This window comes from Belonocnema kinseyi, chromosome 2 (genome assembly GCF_010883055.1).
Source record: "Belonocnema kinseyi isolate 2016_QV_RU_SX_M_011 chromosome 2, B_treatae_v1, whole genome shotgun sequence".
In the NCBI taxonomy this organism is placed as follows: domain Eukaryota; kingdom Metazoa; phylum Arthropoda; class Insecta; order Hymenoptera; family Cynipidae; genus Belonocnema; species Belonocnema kinseyi.
Genome location: NC_046658.1, coordinates 124445120 through 124458562, shown reverse-complemented (window position 1 = coordinate 124458562; position 13443 = coordinate 124445120). Strand labels below are relative to the sequence as shown.

The following is a 13443-nucleotide window of genomic DNA, read 5'->3' as shown; positions in this document are numbered from 1 at the left end:
TATATCCGATAGGTGGCTCTGACATCACAAATAAAAAAACCTTCCGGTTTCAGATACCACAGCGTGATACCGCGTTTGGCGCTTTTAGAAACGTCAAACGTTGGTCAAACCTGTACTTACTTTTTAAATACTTTTCTATTTTTTTACGCTCTCTATTTACAATTACGTTTGCGAAATCGCATCCGCGGATGAAGTCATCAAAAATAATGTCTACTTTGATTAATTCGAATCAATTCTGATTTGGTCATCCCTGCGGAGAAAAATTAAAACTGATTTAAAACTTGGAACATATCAGCCGGGCAGATAGAGTATCTTAAGGAAATTTCACAGCGGCACAGATAAAAGGTAAGCAAGTATAATTTTAATTTTTGCTCGCATATCTACAAGAGGAACGTCCATTTAGAACCATTTTTATTCATCCGCTTCTCGCACAATCTCTGATGACATTTTTTCTTAAACCGGAGTGAGTTGCCTAACCAAAAAAAAACGTTCTTCGTAAAATATATTTCCAACACGTGTGATTTTAATTGATTCCTTGATTGCCTTGATGAGTTACGATTATTTACATTAAGATGGTAAGTAGATAGTAAATATTTATTCTTGTGAATAACAAGTTTAAAGGTTATCGAAAGTGGTTAATAATAATTTCGCTCGTTTCGTTCTTTCCAAAAGTTCGAAGCGATTATTTAGATTTAAAATTGGACAAACTTTTCACTAGACTAAATCAATTTTTACTAAAATTAACTAATTTAAATTAAAACATTGATTTTTACTAATTAATTAATTTTAATTATAATAAGATCTTATATATAAAGTAGGGTTACCACAAGTCCTGATTTTTTATCGCTGTCCTGATTTTTCATGCATTGTGACTGTTCAATTCAATTTAAGAAACTTGACATGTGTGTTTTAATAACATTTAAAAAGAAAGCAAAACATCGAATTCCCTAAAAAAATGAAAATTCTGAACAATATATAAAATAACATTCAAGGTGACCGCTGTACCAGAAAAAAAACGGAAAATGATTGTGAATTTATTTTTTTACCGGGAATTTTACAAATTTGTAGAGAAAAAAAAATCTGTTCCAAGTTTGATTTTAACATTTTTGTAAAATTATTAGATGAATTGTTATGTCTTTCAATTATGATATTAATAAGTGTACAATCTGTAATTCGAAAATCTTTCTTTAGAAAATTCCGTTTTAAAGGCTTAAAAAATTAAAAGCGTTTGAAATCGAAAATCTTGGATAAAATAAATTTTGGTTGATCATCTGTGAATATAAATTATAATGATTTTTAAAATTTAACTATACATTGAGAATTGATAAGTGAATGATTGTAAATTTAATTTTACAAGGCGATTCAGAATCAGTTTTAACATAATGAACTTATTATTATTATTAAATAATGATTATATTCAAATTTATTAAATTTCAGGCATTGTTTCGGTCTAAAATATGAAAATTTCACATTTTTTCATGAAGAAAAAGATCAATTACTTAATATTTGGAATATTTGACTAGTCATTTTAAATCAGTAATTAGAAAACAAATATTCAACATTGAAAAAAAACGTCGAACTTTACAATTTTAATTGTCCTATCTCAAATTTTGGTGCAAACAACCCAAAAATATTAAAAAGTTCTAAGAAAATTACACAAATAATTAAAAATTTGATAAAATCTAAAACATGAAGATTTTTCAAAAATTTTCAATAAAATTTTGAAGCTTTTGAAGGATTTTAAAACTATTTTATAAAAAAAATTTCATTCCTCCATTTGTAATGTTTCCAGGGTTCCCAGCTTAAAATTACTTAAATGATTTTCAGCTCAGTTTTTATGAAAGATAAAAAATTTTATTTAATTATTTTAATAAAAATGTTGACCTTAAAAAGTTCTTTATGTAACTTATAAGCTTGGGGATTGAAAATCAATTTGAATTATTTTGTTTAAAATTCAACAATCTTGTTGAAATTTTGTTATTTTATTTATTTTTTTTAACAATGATTTTTGAACTAAGAATTTAACTATTCCATCTTATATGAAAAATAATTCTTTTTAGGTGAAAATTCAACTAAATGATTTTAAATTCTTGTATTTTGTTAAAAATTCGTATTTTTTGTGAGAAATACATGATTTTTGTGGAAAATTCATTTTTTTGGTTGAAAGTCTAACTGTTTTTTTTTTCCTAGTTGAAAATTAATTTTTTTAACTACAAATTTAACTATTCTTGTTTTAGTGAAAAATAAAATGTATCTTTTATAGTTGAAAATTCATTAATTTTTTTTAGATTTCGTCTTTTCTGGTAGAATATTAATTTTGATGGTGAAAAATGTATTTTTTCATTTTAAAATTCATCTTTTTGGGTTTAAATTTGATGTATATTGTTAAAAAATAGTATTTTTTGGTAGAAAATTAAAGTTCTTGTTTGAAAATTGATCTTTTTGGTTGAAAATTGATGTATTTTTTTTAATTCTTCCTTTTTTTGGTAGAAAATTAATGTTCTTGGTTAAAAATTAATCTTTTTGGTTGAAAATTAATATATTTTGTTCAAAATTCATACTTTTTTGTGGAAAGTTAATCTTCTTGTTTGGAAATTGATCTTTTTGGTTAATAGTTGATGTACTGTGTTGAAAATTCTTTTCTTTTTGCAGAAAATTCAACTTCTTAGTTAAACATTCAACTTTTTGGTTGAAAATTTAACCGTTTAGTTGAAAATTCATGTATTTTGTTGATGATTTGTCTTTTTTGGTAGACAATTAATCTTCTCAGTTGAAAATGCAGTTTTTGGTTGAAGATTCTTCATTGAAGTTGAAAATTTATTTCTCTTATGAAAAAATTAACAATTTTTTTAAAAATTCGTTTTTTATAGGTAATTTTTTTTAAACTGATAATACATCAATTTCATGTTAGGTTAAAAATTGATCCATCTTGGTTTAAAGTTAATTTATTTGTTTGAAATTTCGTCTTTTCGGTAGAAAAATAATCTTTTCGGTAAAAATTCATTTCTTTAGTTGAAAATTTTACTGTTTTTTTGAAAATTCGTTCTTTATGGGTAAAACAATTTTTTACTGTAAATATAAATATTTCATTTTGGTTTGAACTTGATCTTTCTAAGTAGAAAATTTGTCTTTTTTGGTAGAAAATTAATTTTCTTGATAAAAAATTAATTTTTTGGTTAAAGATTCCTCATATTAGTAACAAAATTAATTTTATTGGTTAAAAATTCATCTTTTTGGTTGAAACGTTATTATTCTGAAAATTTGTCCTTTTTGATAGAAAATTAATCTTTATGATGAAAAATTGAAGAATTTTCTTGAAAATTCGTGTTTTCTGACAGAATATTAGTTTATAAGTGAAAAAGTCGCATTTTTGGTTAATAATTTTTTTGTTGAAAATCTTAATATTTTGTTAAAAATTCGTTTTTTATAGGTAAATTTTGTTGAGCTCAAAATACAACAATTTCATGTTGGATTAAAACTTAATCTTTGTTGGTTTCAAGTTCATTTATTTGGTTGAAATTTCGTTTTTTCAGTAGAAAAATAATCTTTTTGGTAAAAATTCAATTCTTTAGTTGAAAATTTAACTGTTTTGTTTAAAATTCGTTCTTTATGTTAAAAAAATGTTTTAACTGTAAATATAACGATTTCATTTTTGGTTGAAAATTGATCTTTTTTGGTAGAAAATTAATTTTCTTGATTAAAAATTAATTTTTTTGGTTAAAGATTCTTCATATTAGTAAGAAATTAATTTCAACGCTTCAAAATGTTACTATTTTGTTGAAAATTCGTCTTGTGTGTTATAATTTTGAAATTCGTATTTTATAGGAACCCTGTTTTCTAAATAACGCTTCTTAAGGTAAATTTTATTGGCTATAGTGGAAATTAGATATTAAAGGTTGTAAAAAGTGGAATAATGTGTCTTTGTTTTAAATTTTTCACTCTAAAATTAGATATGTACTTTATTTCGGTATAATATTTTGAAATATCCCAGATTCTACAATAATAAATTATAATAATTTGATTAATTTTTTTTCAGGAAAGTTTGAAGAGATTTAAACCACCAGAGATGTTTCTCAGGATTTATTCACTTTTAGTTTTAGCTGTCGATCTCACTATTCTTCTAGTAGAAATTTGGTTTTCGATTTTGGTTGCTTGCTATCGAACATTTAGGCCACCTCCACTAAAAAATCTGCATGGCGAAGTCGCGATGGTAAGGTTTAAAAAATAATAATAGAAACTTAAATGAATCAAACACATTTCTTTAAACTTAATAACTCTTTCCTCTATTTTACCCTTTTTCCCGTTTTTTAAAGAATTTTTTTTCCACCATTGTTTTGAAGAAACCTCCCCTCTTTGTCGTTAATACACCCCATAAAAAAATCCAAATGTTTTAGTTTAAAATTTAACTCTGTGTTTAAAAATGATTTTTTTTTGGATTAGACTTATTGATTGAAAATTGTACTTTTTGGGTTTCAGCGTTTCAGCTTTCTTGATAGAAAACTGAGGAAATTTAAATAAAAATTCCACTTTTTCTTTTAATTTCTTTTTTTTTTATTAAAATTTCAACTATTCAGTTTTAAATGATAGTGTTTGGTTGAAAATTAATTTTTGTGGTTAAAAGTTCATTTTTTCGTTAAAAAATCATTTTTATGGTTGAAAATTAATTCTTTTGTTGAAAATATTCGTCTTTTTGTGTTGAAAATTTAACAATTGGGTCTATTTTTTTTTCTTTTTTGACTGGAAAATCTTTTTTGGTTGAAAATTCTACTCTGATTGAAAATATTTTTCGGTTTCAGCATGTCGTCTTTCTTGATACATTATTTTAAATATTTTTAAAAAAATTCCGTTTTTTGTTTTCATTTCGTCTTTTTTTGCTTAAAATTTCAATTATTCGGTTGTAAATGCTAGTGTTTGACTGAACATTGATTTTTCTGGTTAAAATTTCATTTTTTCGTTAAAAAATAATTTTTATTGTTGAAAATTAATTTTTTTGTTGAAAATATTCGTCTTTTTGTGTTGAAAATTTAACAATTGGGTCTATTTTTTTTCTTTCTTGACTGGAAAATCTTTTTTGGTTGAAAATTCTACTCTGTTTGAAAATATTTTTCGGTTTCAGCATTTTGTCTTTAATACATTTTTTTCACCATTCGAATAAAAATTCCGTATTTTTGTTTTCATTTCGTCTTTTTGCGTAAAATTTCAACTATTCGGTTGTAAATGTAACTGTTTGGTTGAGCATTCATTTTTGTTATTAAAAATTAATTTTGATTGTGAACATATATTTTGAAATTGGACATCAACTGTTTTGTAGAAAATTCACCTTTTTGGCTTGAAAAATCGTTTTTTTGTATTACAAATTCAACAGTTTTGTCAATTTTTTTTTCGTTTTATTTCTAGAAAATCTTTCTTGCTACTTTTTACCTTTTGTTTGAGCATTTCATATTTATTGATAGAAATCTGATCTATTTCAATAAAAATTCCACTTTTTTATTTTCATTTCGTCTTTTTTGATAAATAATTTTAACTATTTGAATAAAAATTCCACCTTTTTGTTTTAATTTCGTCTTTTTTGCTTAAGATTTCAACAATTCGGTCTTATTTTTTTTCTTTCTTAACTGGAAAATCTCTCTTGTTTGAAAATTTAACTCTTTGGTCGAAAATAGAATTCTTTGTTGAAAATTCAACTTTTGGTTTCAACATTTCATCTTTATTGGTAGAAATTTCAACAATTTTAATAAAAAATTAGATTCTTTGTTTTAATTTCGTCTGTAAATTCAACTGGTTGGAAAATACATTTTTTGTATGAAAAATTCATTTTTCCTGATAAAAAATGAAGTTTTTTGTTGAAAATTCATCTTTTCGCGTTTCAAAGTTAATTTTTCTCTAAAAAAATACTTTCAGTTTGTAATTATAACTTTTTTATTGGATATTTAACGACCTGTTAACGACTGTTTCTGATTTATTTTATATGTTTTTTTATTTGAAAATTCTACCCTCTGGTTGAAATTTAAACTGGGTAAAAAATTAAACTATTTTGTTGAAAAATTAATTTTTTTACCTTCAATTTATTTAATTAAAAATTAACACTCTTTGGTCGAAAATTCAACTGTTTTTGTTGAACACTCGTCATTTTTACTTCAAAGTTTAACTGTTTTGTTGAAAATTCATATTTTTTGGTTAAAAAGTAAACTTTTTTGTTAAAAAATCAATTATTTTGTTAAACATTTGTCTTTTCGGAAAGAAAATTCATTATTTTAGATTAAAAATTCAACTCTTTTAAAAAAATCGTCTTTTGAAAAATCAACTCTTTTTTACAAATATCTTTTTCGTTCGAAAATTCGTTTTTTTTTAAAATTGAAATTTAATTTTTGATAGTTGAAACTTCTTCTCTCTTCTAAAAGATTCCTCTTTTTAACTGAAGATTAGAGCCTTTGGTAAAAAATGGAACCCTTTTATGATTGAAGTTGATTCTTTTTTTTTCTGAAAATTCGACCATTTGATTAAAAATTCGTCACTTTTTCTTGAATGTTCATCCAATTAATCGTAAATGCAACTGTCATTTAAGAGAATTTCGTTGAAAAACCAAGTATTTTTTTGAAAATGTAATATATTTCAATTTTACATTTGAAGCCTTTCATATTGAATTCAGTACGGTACCTATATTCGTCTTTATTCTCCCGAAAAATGACCCTCTCTCCTCTATTTTGAGATCATTTTGAGCTGTGAAGTCTGAAAAGGGGTTCAAGAATTCCCTTCTTTCAAAAAATTCTTCGTAAAATTATTCTAAAATCAATCGACTTCTACAAAGAAATTCTAATAATTAATAGAGAATCATAAACATGAAATTTCAACCAGACGGTAGAATCTTCAAATAAAAAAGCATAAAAAATAAAGCAGAAACAGTGGTTAACGGGATGTTAGGTTTACAATAAAAAAGTTATAATTACAAGCTGAAAGTCAATTTTTTAAAGAAAAAAATTAACCTTTAAACGCGAAAAGATAAATTTTCAACAAAAAAATTCATTTTTTATCAGGAAAATTTAATTAATTAATTTATTTCATTTAAAAAAAGACTTGTTTGAACAAGAACTCTCGAAATTTCTCTTTTTCAGGTTATTGGTGCAGGTCGTGGTGTAGGAAGAGAAGTGGCCATTCAACTCTCGCAGTTGGGAGTTAGTGTGGCATGCGTCGATATCAATCGGGAAAATTGCCAAGTGACCGCCCAACGTGCTTCTCAATTATCGGGAGTGGCTAGGCCCTTTATTTGCGACGTGACTGACAAAAATCAAGTACGTGTCCCAAATTTCTTGCGTAAAAATATTTTTACAGATTTGCTACAACACCTGAAAAGTCTTGAAAATCTGAAATTCTTCATGAATTTTTTTAAACCTTGAAAACCTTGAAATCTCCTTGAATTTTTCGCGAGAACCTTTAATTGAATTTTTTCTTCTTTCAAAAGAGTTATTTGAAATGTGAAAATTAATTTAAATCTTTTGAAAGAAAAATCTCATTTAGAATAAATCTGGCTACTGACACGTTTTTTTTTTATTTATTAAGATATAATTTATCTTTTGTTTACTACAGAATAAATAAAGATATTTCTAGACATTTTTTCTGGATTTTACCGATTACTGGAATATCATGTGCGCGCGCTTACTATTGTATTCATTTTTATCATTTACCCAATTTTTGAATAACTATTTTTTTAAATTGTTTAACACTCAAAGATGTTCAAAGAATTATTAATGGGAAAAGAGCGGCGTGTTTTATAATTTGTGAATATAAAAATCAGGACAATATTATCATGACTAAAATGTGAAAAAAATATTGTTAATGACTCAGTTACGTAAAATTTAGAATTAATATAGCTCCAAAATTAATTTTAATATAAAAATAATAAGTTATTTTTGCCAATAAACCATCAATATAATTACAACTTTGAAATAATAAATTTATTTAATTCTAATCTAGTGTATGATAACTTTATGTTTAAATAACATTCTAATTATCATTTATATCATATAATATTATTGAACTTAATAATTTCACAATATATCTATTAATTTAATCATCTTTTATATTATTTACAAAAATGAGATTTTAAGATAAACTTTGAATGATTATTCCTGTAAAATTGAATAAACCAATTAAAAATTCATTAAAATGATATGACAATTTTATAACTAACTGGTGAAAACAAAAGTTTTGTTAAATATAAATTCGAAATTGTTTCATTTTAATATAAAAATAATCAGATATTTTTGACATTAATTAATATAATTAACATATTGAAATAATAAATTTATTTAATTCCAATTTAGTTTATGATAAATTTATGTTCTATAATTTATAAATTATTATTTATGAATTATAACTTATGTCATAACACTATCAAATTTGATGATTTCACAATATATCTATTAATTTAATAATCTTTAATATTAATTAACAAAATTAGATTTTAATATAAACTTTAAATAATTATTCCTGTACCATTGAATAAACCAATTAAAAATGTATTAAAATTATGTTTAATTTTAAATTTGTAAATAATTTCAAAAAATGAATATGAATATAATATTATTATACCATAATAACATGACAGAATATTATTAAGCTTTATAATTTGCCAATATAAAAATCATGAAAATATTATAACTAAAAGGTGAAAACAAAAATTTTGTTTTTGACTCAATTGTGTGAAATTTAGAATTAATATAGCCCCAATATTAAATAGTAAGTACATTTTAATTCGGCAACATTAAAATAAAAATTCGATATTATTTAATTTTAATATAATTAAAACATTGAAATAATAAATGTATTTAATTCTAATTTAGTTTATGATATATTTATATTTTATAATTTATAAATTATAATTTATATCATAATACTATCAAATTGAATGATTTCACAATATATATTAATTTAATAATCTTTTATAATATTAAACAAAATTAGGCGTTAATATAAACTTCAAATAATTATTTCTGTAACATTGAATAAACCAATTAAAAATTTATTAAAATTACATTTACTTTTTAAATTTGTAATTGATTTTAAAATAGGAATATAATAATATTATAAAAAATTATTAGTGTGCATAACATAATATTATTAAGCTTTATAATTTGAAAATATTAAAATCCTTAAAATATTATTATAAATAAACGTGAAAAAAAAGTTTTTTAATGACTCATTTATGTAAAATTAAAAAGTTTTAGTTCCAATATTAAATAGTAAGTAAATTTTGATTGGATGACATGAAAATAAAAATTCGATATCATTTAATTATAATATAAAGATAATAATTGATCTTTACTATTAAATCATTGATATAATTAAAAACTTAAAATAATAAACTTTGTTGATTTTAATTTAGTTTATGATAACTTTATAATTTCGCAACATTTTTAATTACAGTGTATATTATAATACTATCAAATTTAATGATTTCACAATATATCTATTAATTTAATAATCTTTTACATTATTCAACAAAATTAGATGTTTATATAAACTTTAAAAAATTATTAAAATTACATTTAATGTTAAATTTGTGAATAATTTTGAAATATGAAGAATGAATATAATATTATTATAAAAAAATATTAGCATGTATAACAGAGTATTATTAATTTTTATAATTTGAAAATATAAAAATCATGAAAATATTATAAATAAAAGGTGAAAACAAGAGTTTTGTTATTGACTCAATTATGTAAAATTTAGAATTAATATTGCTCCTATATTAAATAGTAAGTACATTTTGATTTTATTACATTAAAATAAAATTTGGATATTATTTAATTTTCATTGATTTTTCTATTAAATCTGTAATATAATGAAATATTAAAATAATAAACTTTGTCAATTCTAATTTAGTTTATGGTAATTTTATTTTTTAATAACATTTTAAATTATAATATGAAATATAAATATAATATTATATAAAAAAATATTAGCATGTATAACATAATATTATTCAAATTTATAATTTGCAAATATAAAAATCATTAAAATATTATTATAACTAAAACGTGAAAAAAAAATTTTAATGACTCACTAATGTAAAATTTAAAATTAATATAGCTCAGATATTATAAGGCAGAATATTAAAAAATTCAAAGTTCAAAATAAAATAGATTCTAAGTATATTAATATATTAAGAATAGGGAATTAACTTAGACTGAGAATAGTGAGAACCCTATATATAAAAACAATTAAGGGATTTCACATTTTGGTGAAAAGTATCTTCAATAATTTAATGTAACAATTTAAGAATTATGAGCACAAAATGTAAATATTATGCATAATAATGATTCATGACAAAATAACAGATGTTATTGAAAGTGAAAATAAACAGACACAAATAAAAATAATTATCGACGATCGATAAAAGTAGAAATATATTTTTCAGTTCTATTAATTTTATAGGTTTAAAAAAGAGGTCACAAATTATAAAAATTATTAGTCGGAAATTTCGATGTTAATTCAGTTTCAGAATTAAATAATTTCAAACATTTTTAAAATGGTACAGTACACCAGATTTCAAATATTTAAAAATATTTCGGAGATTTGAAACGATTTCAAAAGTTTTCAAAACATTTTAAAAGATTTGAAAAGATTTCACTAAGGTTTAAAATAATTCAATGATTTCAATGAATAAAAATAATTTCAAAAACAAAGATTTAAGAAAAATTTTTCATAGATTTTAAAAGATTTCAAAGATTTCGAATATTTCATGAAAATTGCAAGGATTTCAAAGATTCGAAAAAGGAGTGTGCACCAGATTTAAAAGATTTAGAACATTTCCAAATATTTTTAAACTTTCAGAAGAATTCAAAGATTTAAAAAAACCAGATTTCGAAAGATTGTACAAAGATTAAAAATATTTCAATCATTTCAAATGAATTCAAAAGATTTCAGAAAGACTGCAAAAATATTTCAAAAGATTTGGAAAAAATTTGACAAAAATTTCCTAAAGATTTCGAACTTTTCCTCAAGATTGCAACGATTTCAAGGACGTGAAAAAAGCATGTGCATCAGATTCCAGAGGGTTGAGAAAGATTTCGATAATTCAAAAAAAAATTATAAACATTCAAAAAATTTCAAAGATTTTTAAAATTTTTAAAAGGGAAGATTTGAAAAGATTTTACGAAGTTTTCAATTAATTCAACGATTGTAACGAATAAAAAAGATTTAACAAAACAAAGATTTAAGAAAATTTTTACAAATATTTCAAGATTTGAAAAAGATCTCACGAAAAATTCCAAAAATTTGAAACATTTCATAAAGATTGCAACGATTTCAGAGATGTAAAAAAGGCGTGTACACCAGAGTTTAGAGAGTTCACAAAGATTTCGAAAATTGTGAAAGATTTTAAAATTTTCAAAAGATTTCAAAGATTTAAAAAATTTTTTAAATGGGAAGATTTGAACAAAACAATGATTTAAGAAAATTTATGCTTTTTCAATAGATTTTTACATTTTCTAAAGGTTCGAAGCAATTTTAAGCTTTTCTAAAGGATTTCGAAAGATACAGAAAATTTAAAGAGATTTCAAAGAATTTGGCAGGTTTTACATAGATTTCAAGGGATTTTCAGTAATTCCAAGAAATTTTTACGAAATTTAAAAGATTTGATTAAATCCGCATAAATTTTAAGGGATTTAAAATATTTTCAGAGATTTGCACGTTGTTTAGAGAACTCTAATAAATAATTCCCATTCAATTAATATTCAACGGATTGAAAATTATTTATACCTTAAGAAATAAATTAAATATTATCTCAAGTGAATTCGAAGAATTTTAACAATTCAAGGAGAAAGATTACGATCACGATTTCAAAGATTTTAATAGATTTAAAAATATTTCTAAATTTATGAAGGGATTTTAAGAGATTACAAAAGATAAAAAAAATAAAATAAAAATCAGAGCTTAAAATACGTAAAAAATTATCAAGTATTCTGATCTCCAGGAATGTGTAAGAAAAGAAATTCCTGAAAGTTCATATACTCTCAGGGTGTCTAGTGACCTTGAAAAGCTTTACAACATGGAACTCTCCTTGCATTTTTTTTAAACCTTGAAAACCTGGAAATCTCCTTGATTTTTTGACGAAAACTTTAAATTTTAATTATTCTTTTTTTTAATTTTAAAATAGTAATTTTTTCGAAAATCTCGCGGCTGCAAATTTTTTTATCCCTCAAGATATAATTTATATTTTGTTTATTACAGAATAAATAAAGATATTTCAAGGCACTTTTTGTTGAGGTGTTCAACTTAGAAATTATAAAAATTATTAGTTTGAAATTTCGATGTTAATTCAGTTTCAGAATTAGAATAAGCCATGGCTATACGACGGATATTTCGAAGGGGTGACAAAATATTTCTTAAGATTTTAAAATATTTCAAACATTTTAAAATATTTTAAATATCCTTAACATTTCATAAAGATTTCACGGATGTTAACGATTTAAAAAAGGCGCGCATGCCAGATTTCAATAAAGATTTCGCAGCAATTTCACAAACATTTTAAAACTTTAGAGATTTAAAGGATTTCAAAGATTTGAAGACGGGTACAGTACTCCAGATTTCAAAGATTTAAAAAATTTGAAACGATTTCAAGAGGTTTTAAAACATAGTAGAAGGTTTCAAAATATTTCAAATAATTCAATGAATTTAACGAATACAAAAGATTTTTCAAACAAAGACTCAAGAAAGATTTTATAAACATTTCAAAATATTTCACAAAGATTTCAAGGATTTTAAACTTGCAAAAAAGGCTTGTACAATAGATTAAAAAGTTTTCACAAAAATTCCCCAAAAATTTCGAACATTTCATAAAGATTTGGAACATTTCACAAAGATTTGGGACATTTCACAAAAAATTTTAAACTTACAAAAGAATTTAAAGATTTTAAAAAGGGTATATTAAACCACGTTTCTAAGATTTCAAAACATTTCAAAAATTTTAAACAATTTCAAAATTTTTTAGGGGATATCAAAAGTTTTCTCTAAGATTTGTAACAATTTAAATAACTCCAAAGAATTCACAAAGATTTCAAAAGATTTTGAACATTTCGCTAAGATATTAAACATTGCGCAAAGGTTTTTAAACTTTCAAAAGATTTTAAAGATTTTAAATAACTTGAAAATTTTTTAGGAGGTATCAAAAGTATTCACTAAGATTTGTAACAATTTAAATGATTCCAACGAATTCACAAAGATTTCAAAAGATTTCGAACATTTCGCTAAAATTTCAAACATTGCGCAAAGATTTTAAAACTTTCAAAAGATTTTAAAGATTTCAAAACATTTCAAAGATTTTAAATTACTTCAAAGTTTTTTAGGAGATGTCAAAAGTTTTCACTAAAATTTCTAACAATTTAAATGATTCCAACGAATTCACAAAAATTTCAAAAGATTTCGAACATTTCGCTAAGA

At 22.8% G+C, this 13443-nt stretch overlaps 1 protein-coding gene across 2 annotated transcripts in view; it reads left to right on the top strand.

Moving 5' to 3' along the window:
- Positions 1-46: 46 nt before the first annotated feature.
- The window catches only part of LOC117167009 (17-beta-hydroxysteroid dehydrogenase 13-like), a 36574-nt gene continuing 23177 nt past the window's right edge, over positions 47-13443 (top strand). The window contains exons 1-3 of one of the 2 annotated variants that reach the window (XM_033351557.1): positions 47-345; positions 4037-4210; positions 7113-7289. In XM_033351557.1, coding sequence (XP_033207448.1) covers positions 4067-4210; positions 7113-7289 — 321 coding nt within the window. In that variant the 5' untranslated portion in view covers positions 47-345; positions 4037-4066. Of the gene's footprint in view, positions 346-389; positions 576-4036; positions 4211-7112; positions 7290-13443 lie in introns of those variants that run through there. The other variant, XM_033351556.1, reaches the window with a different exon arrangement.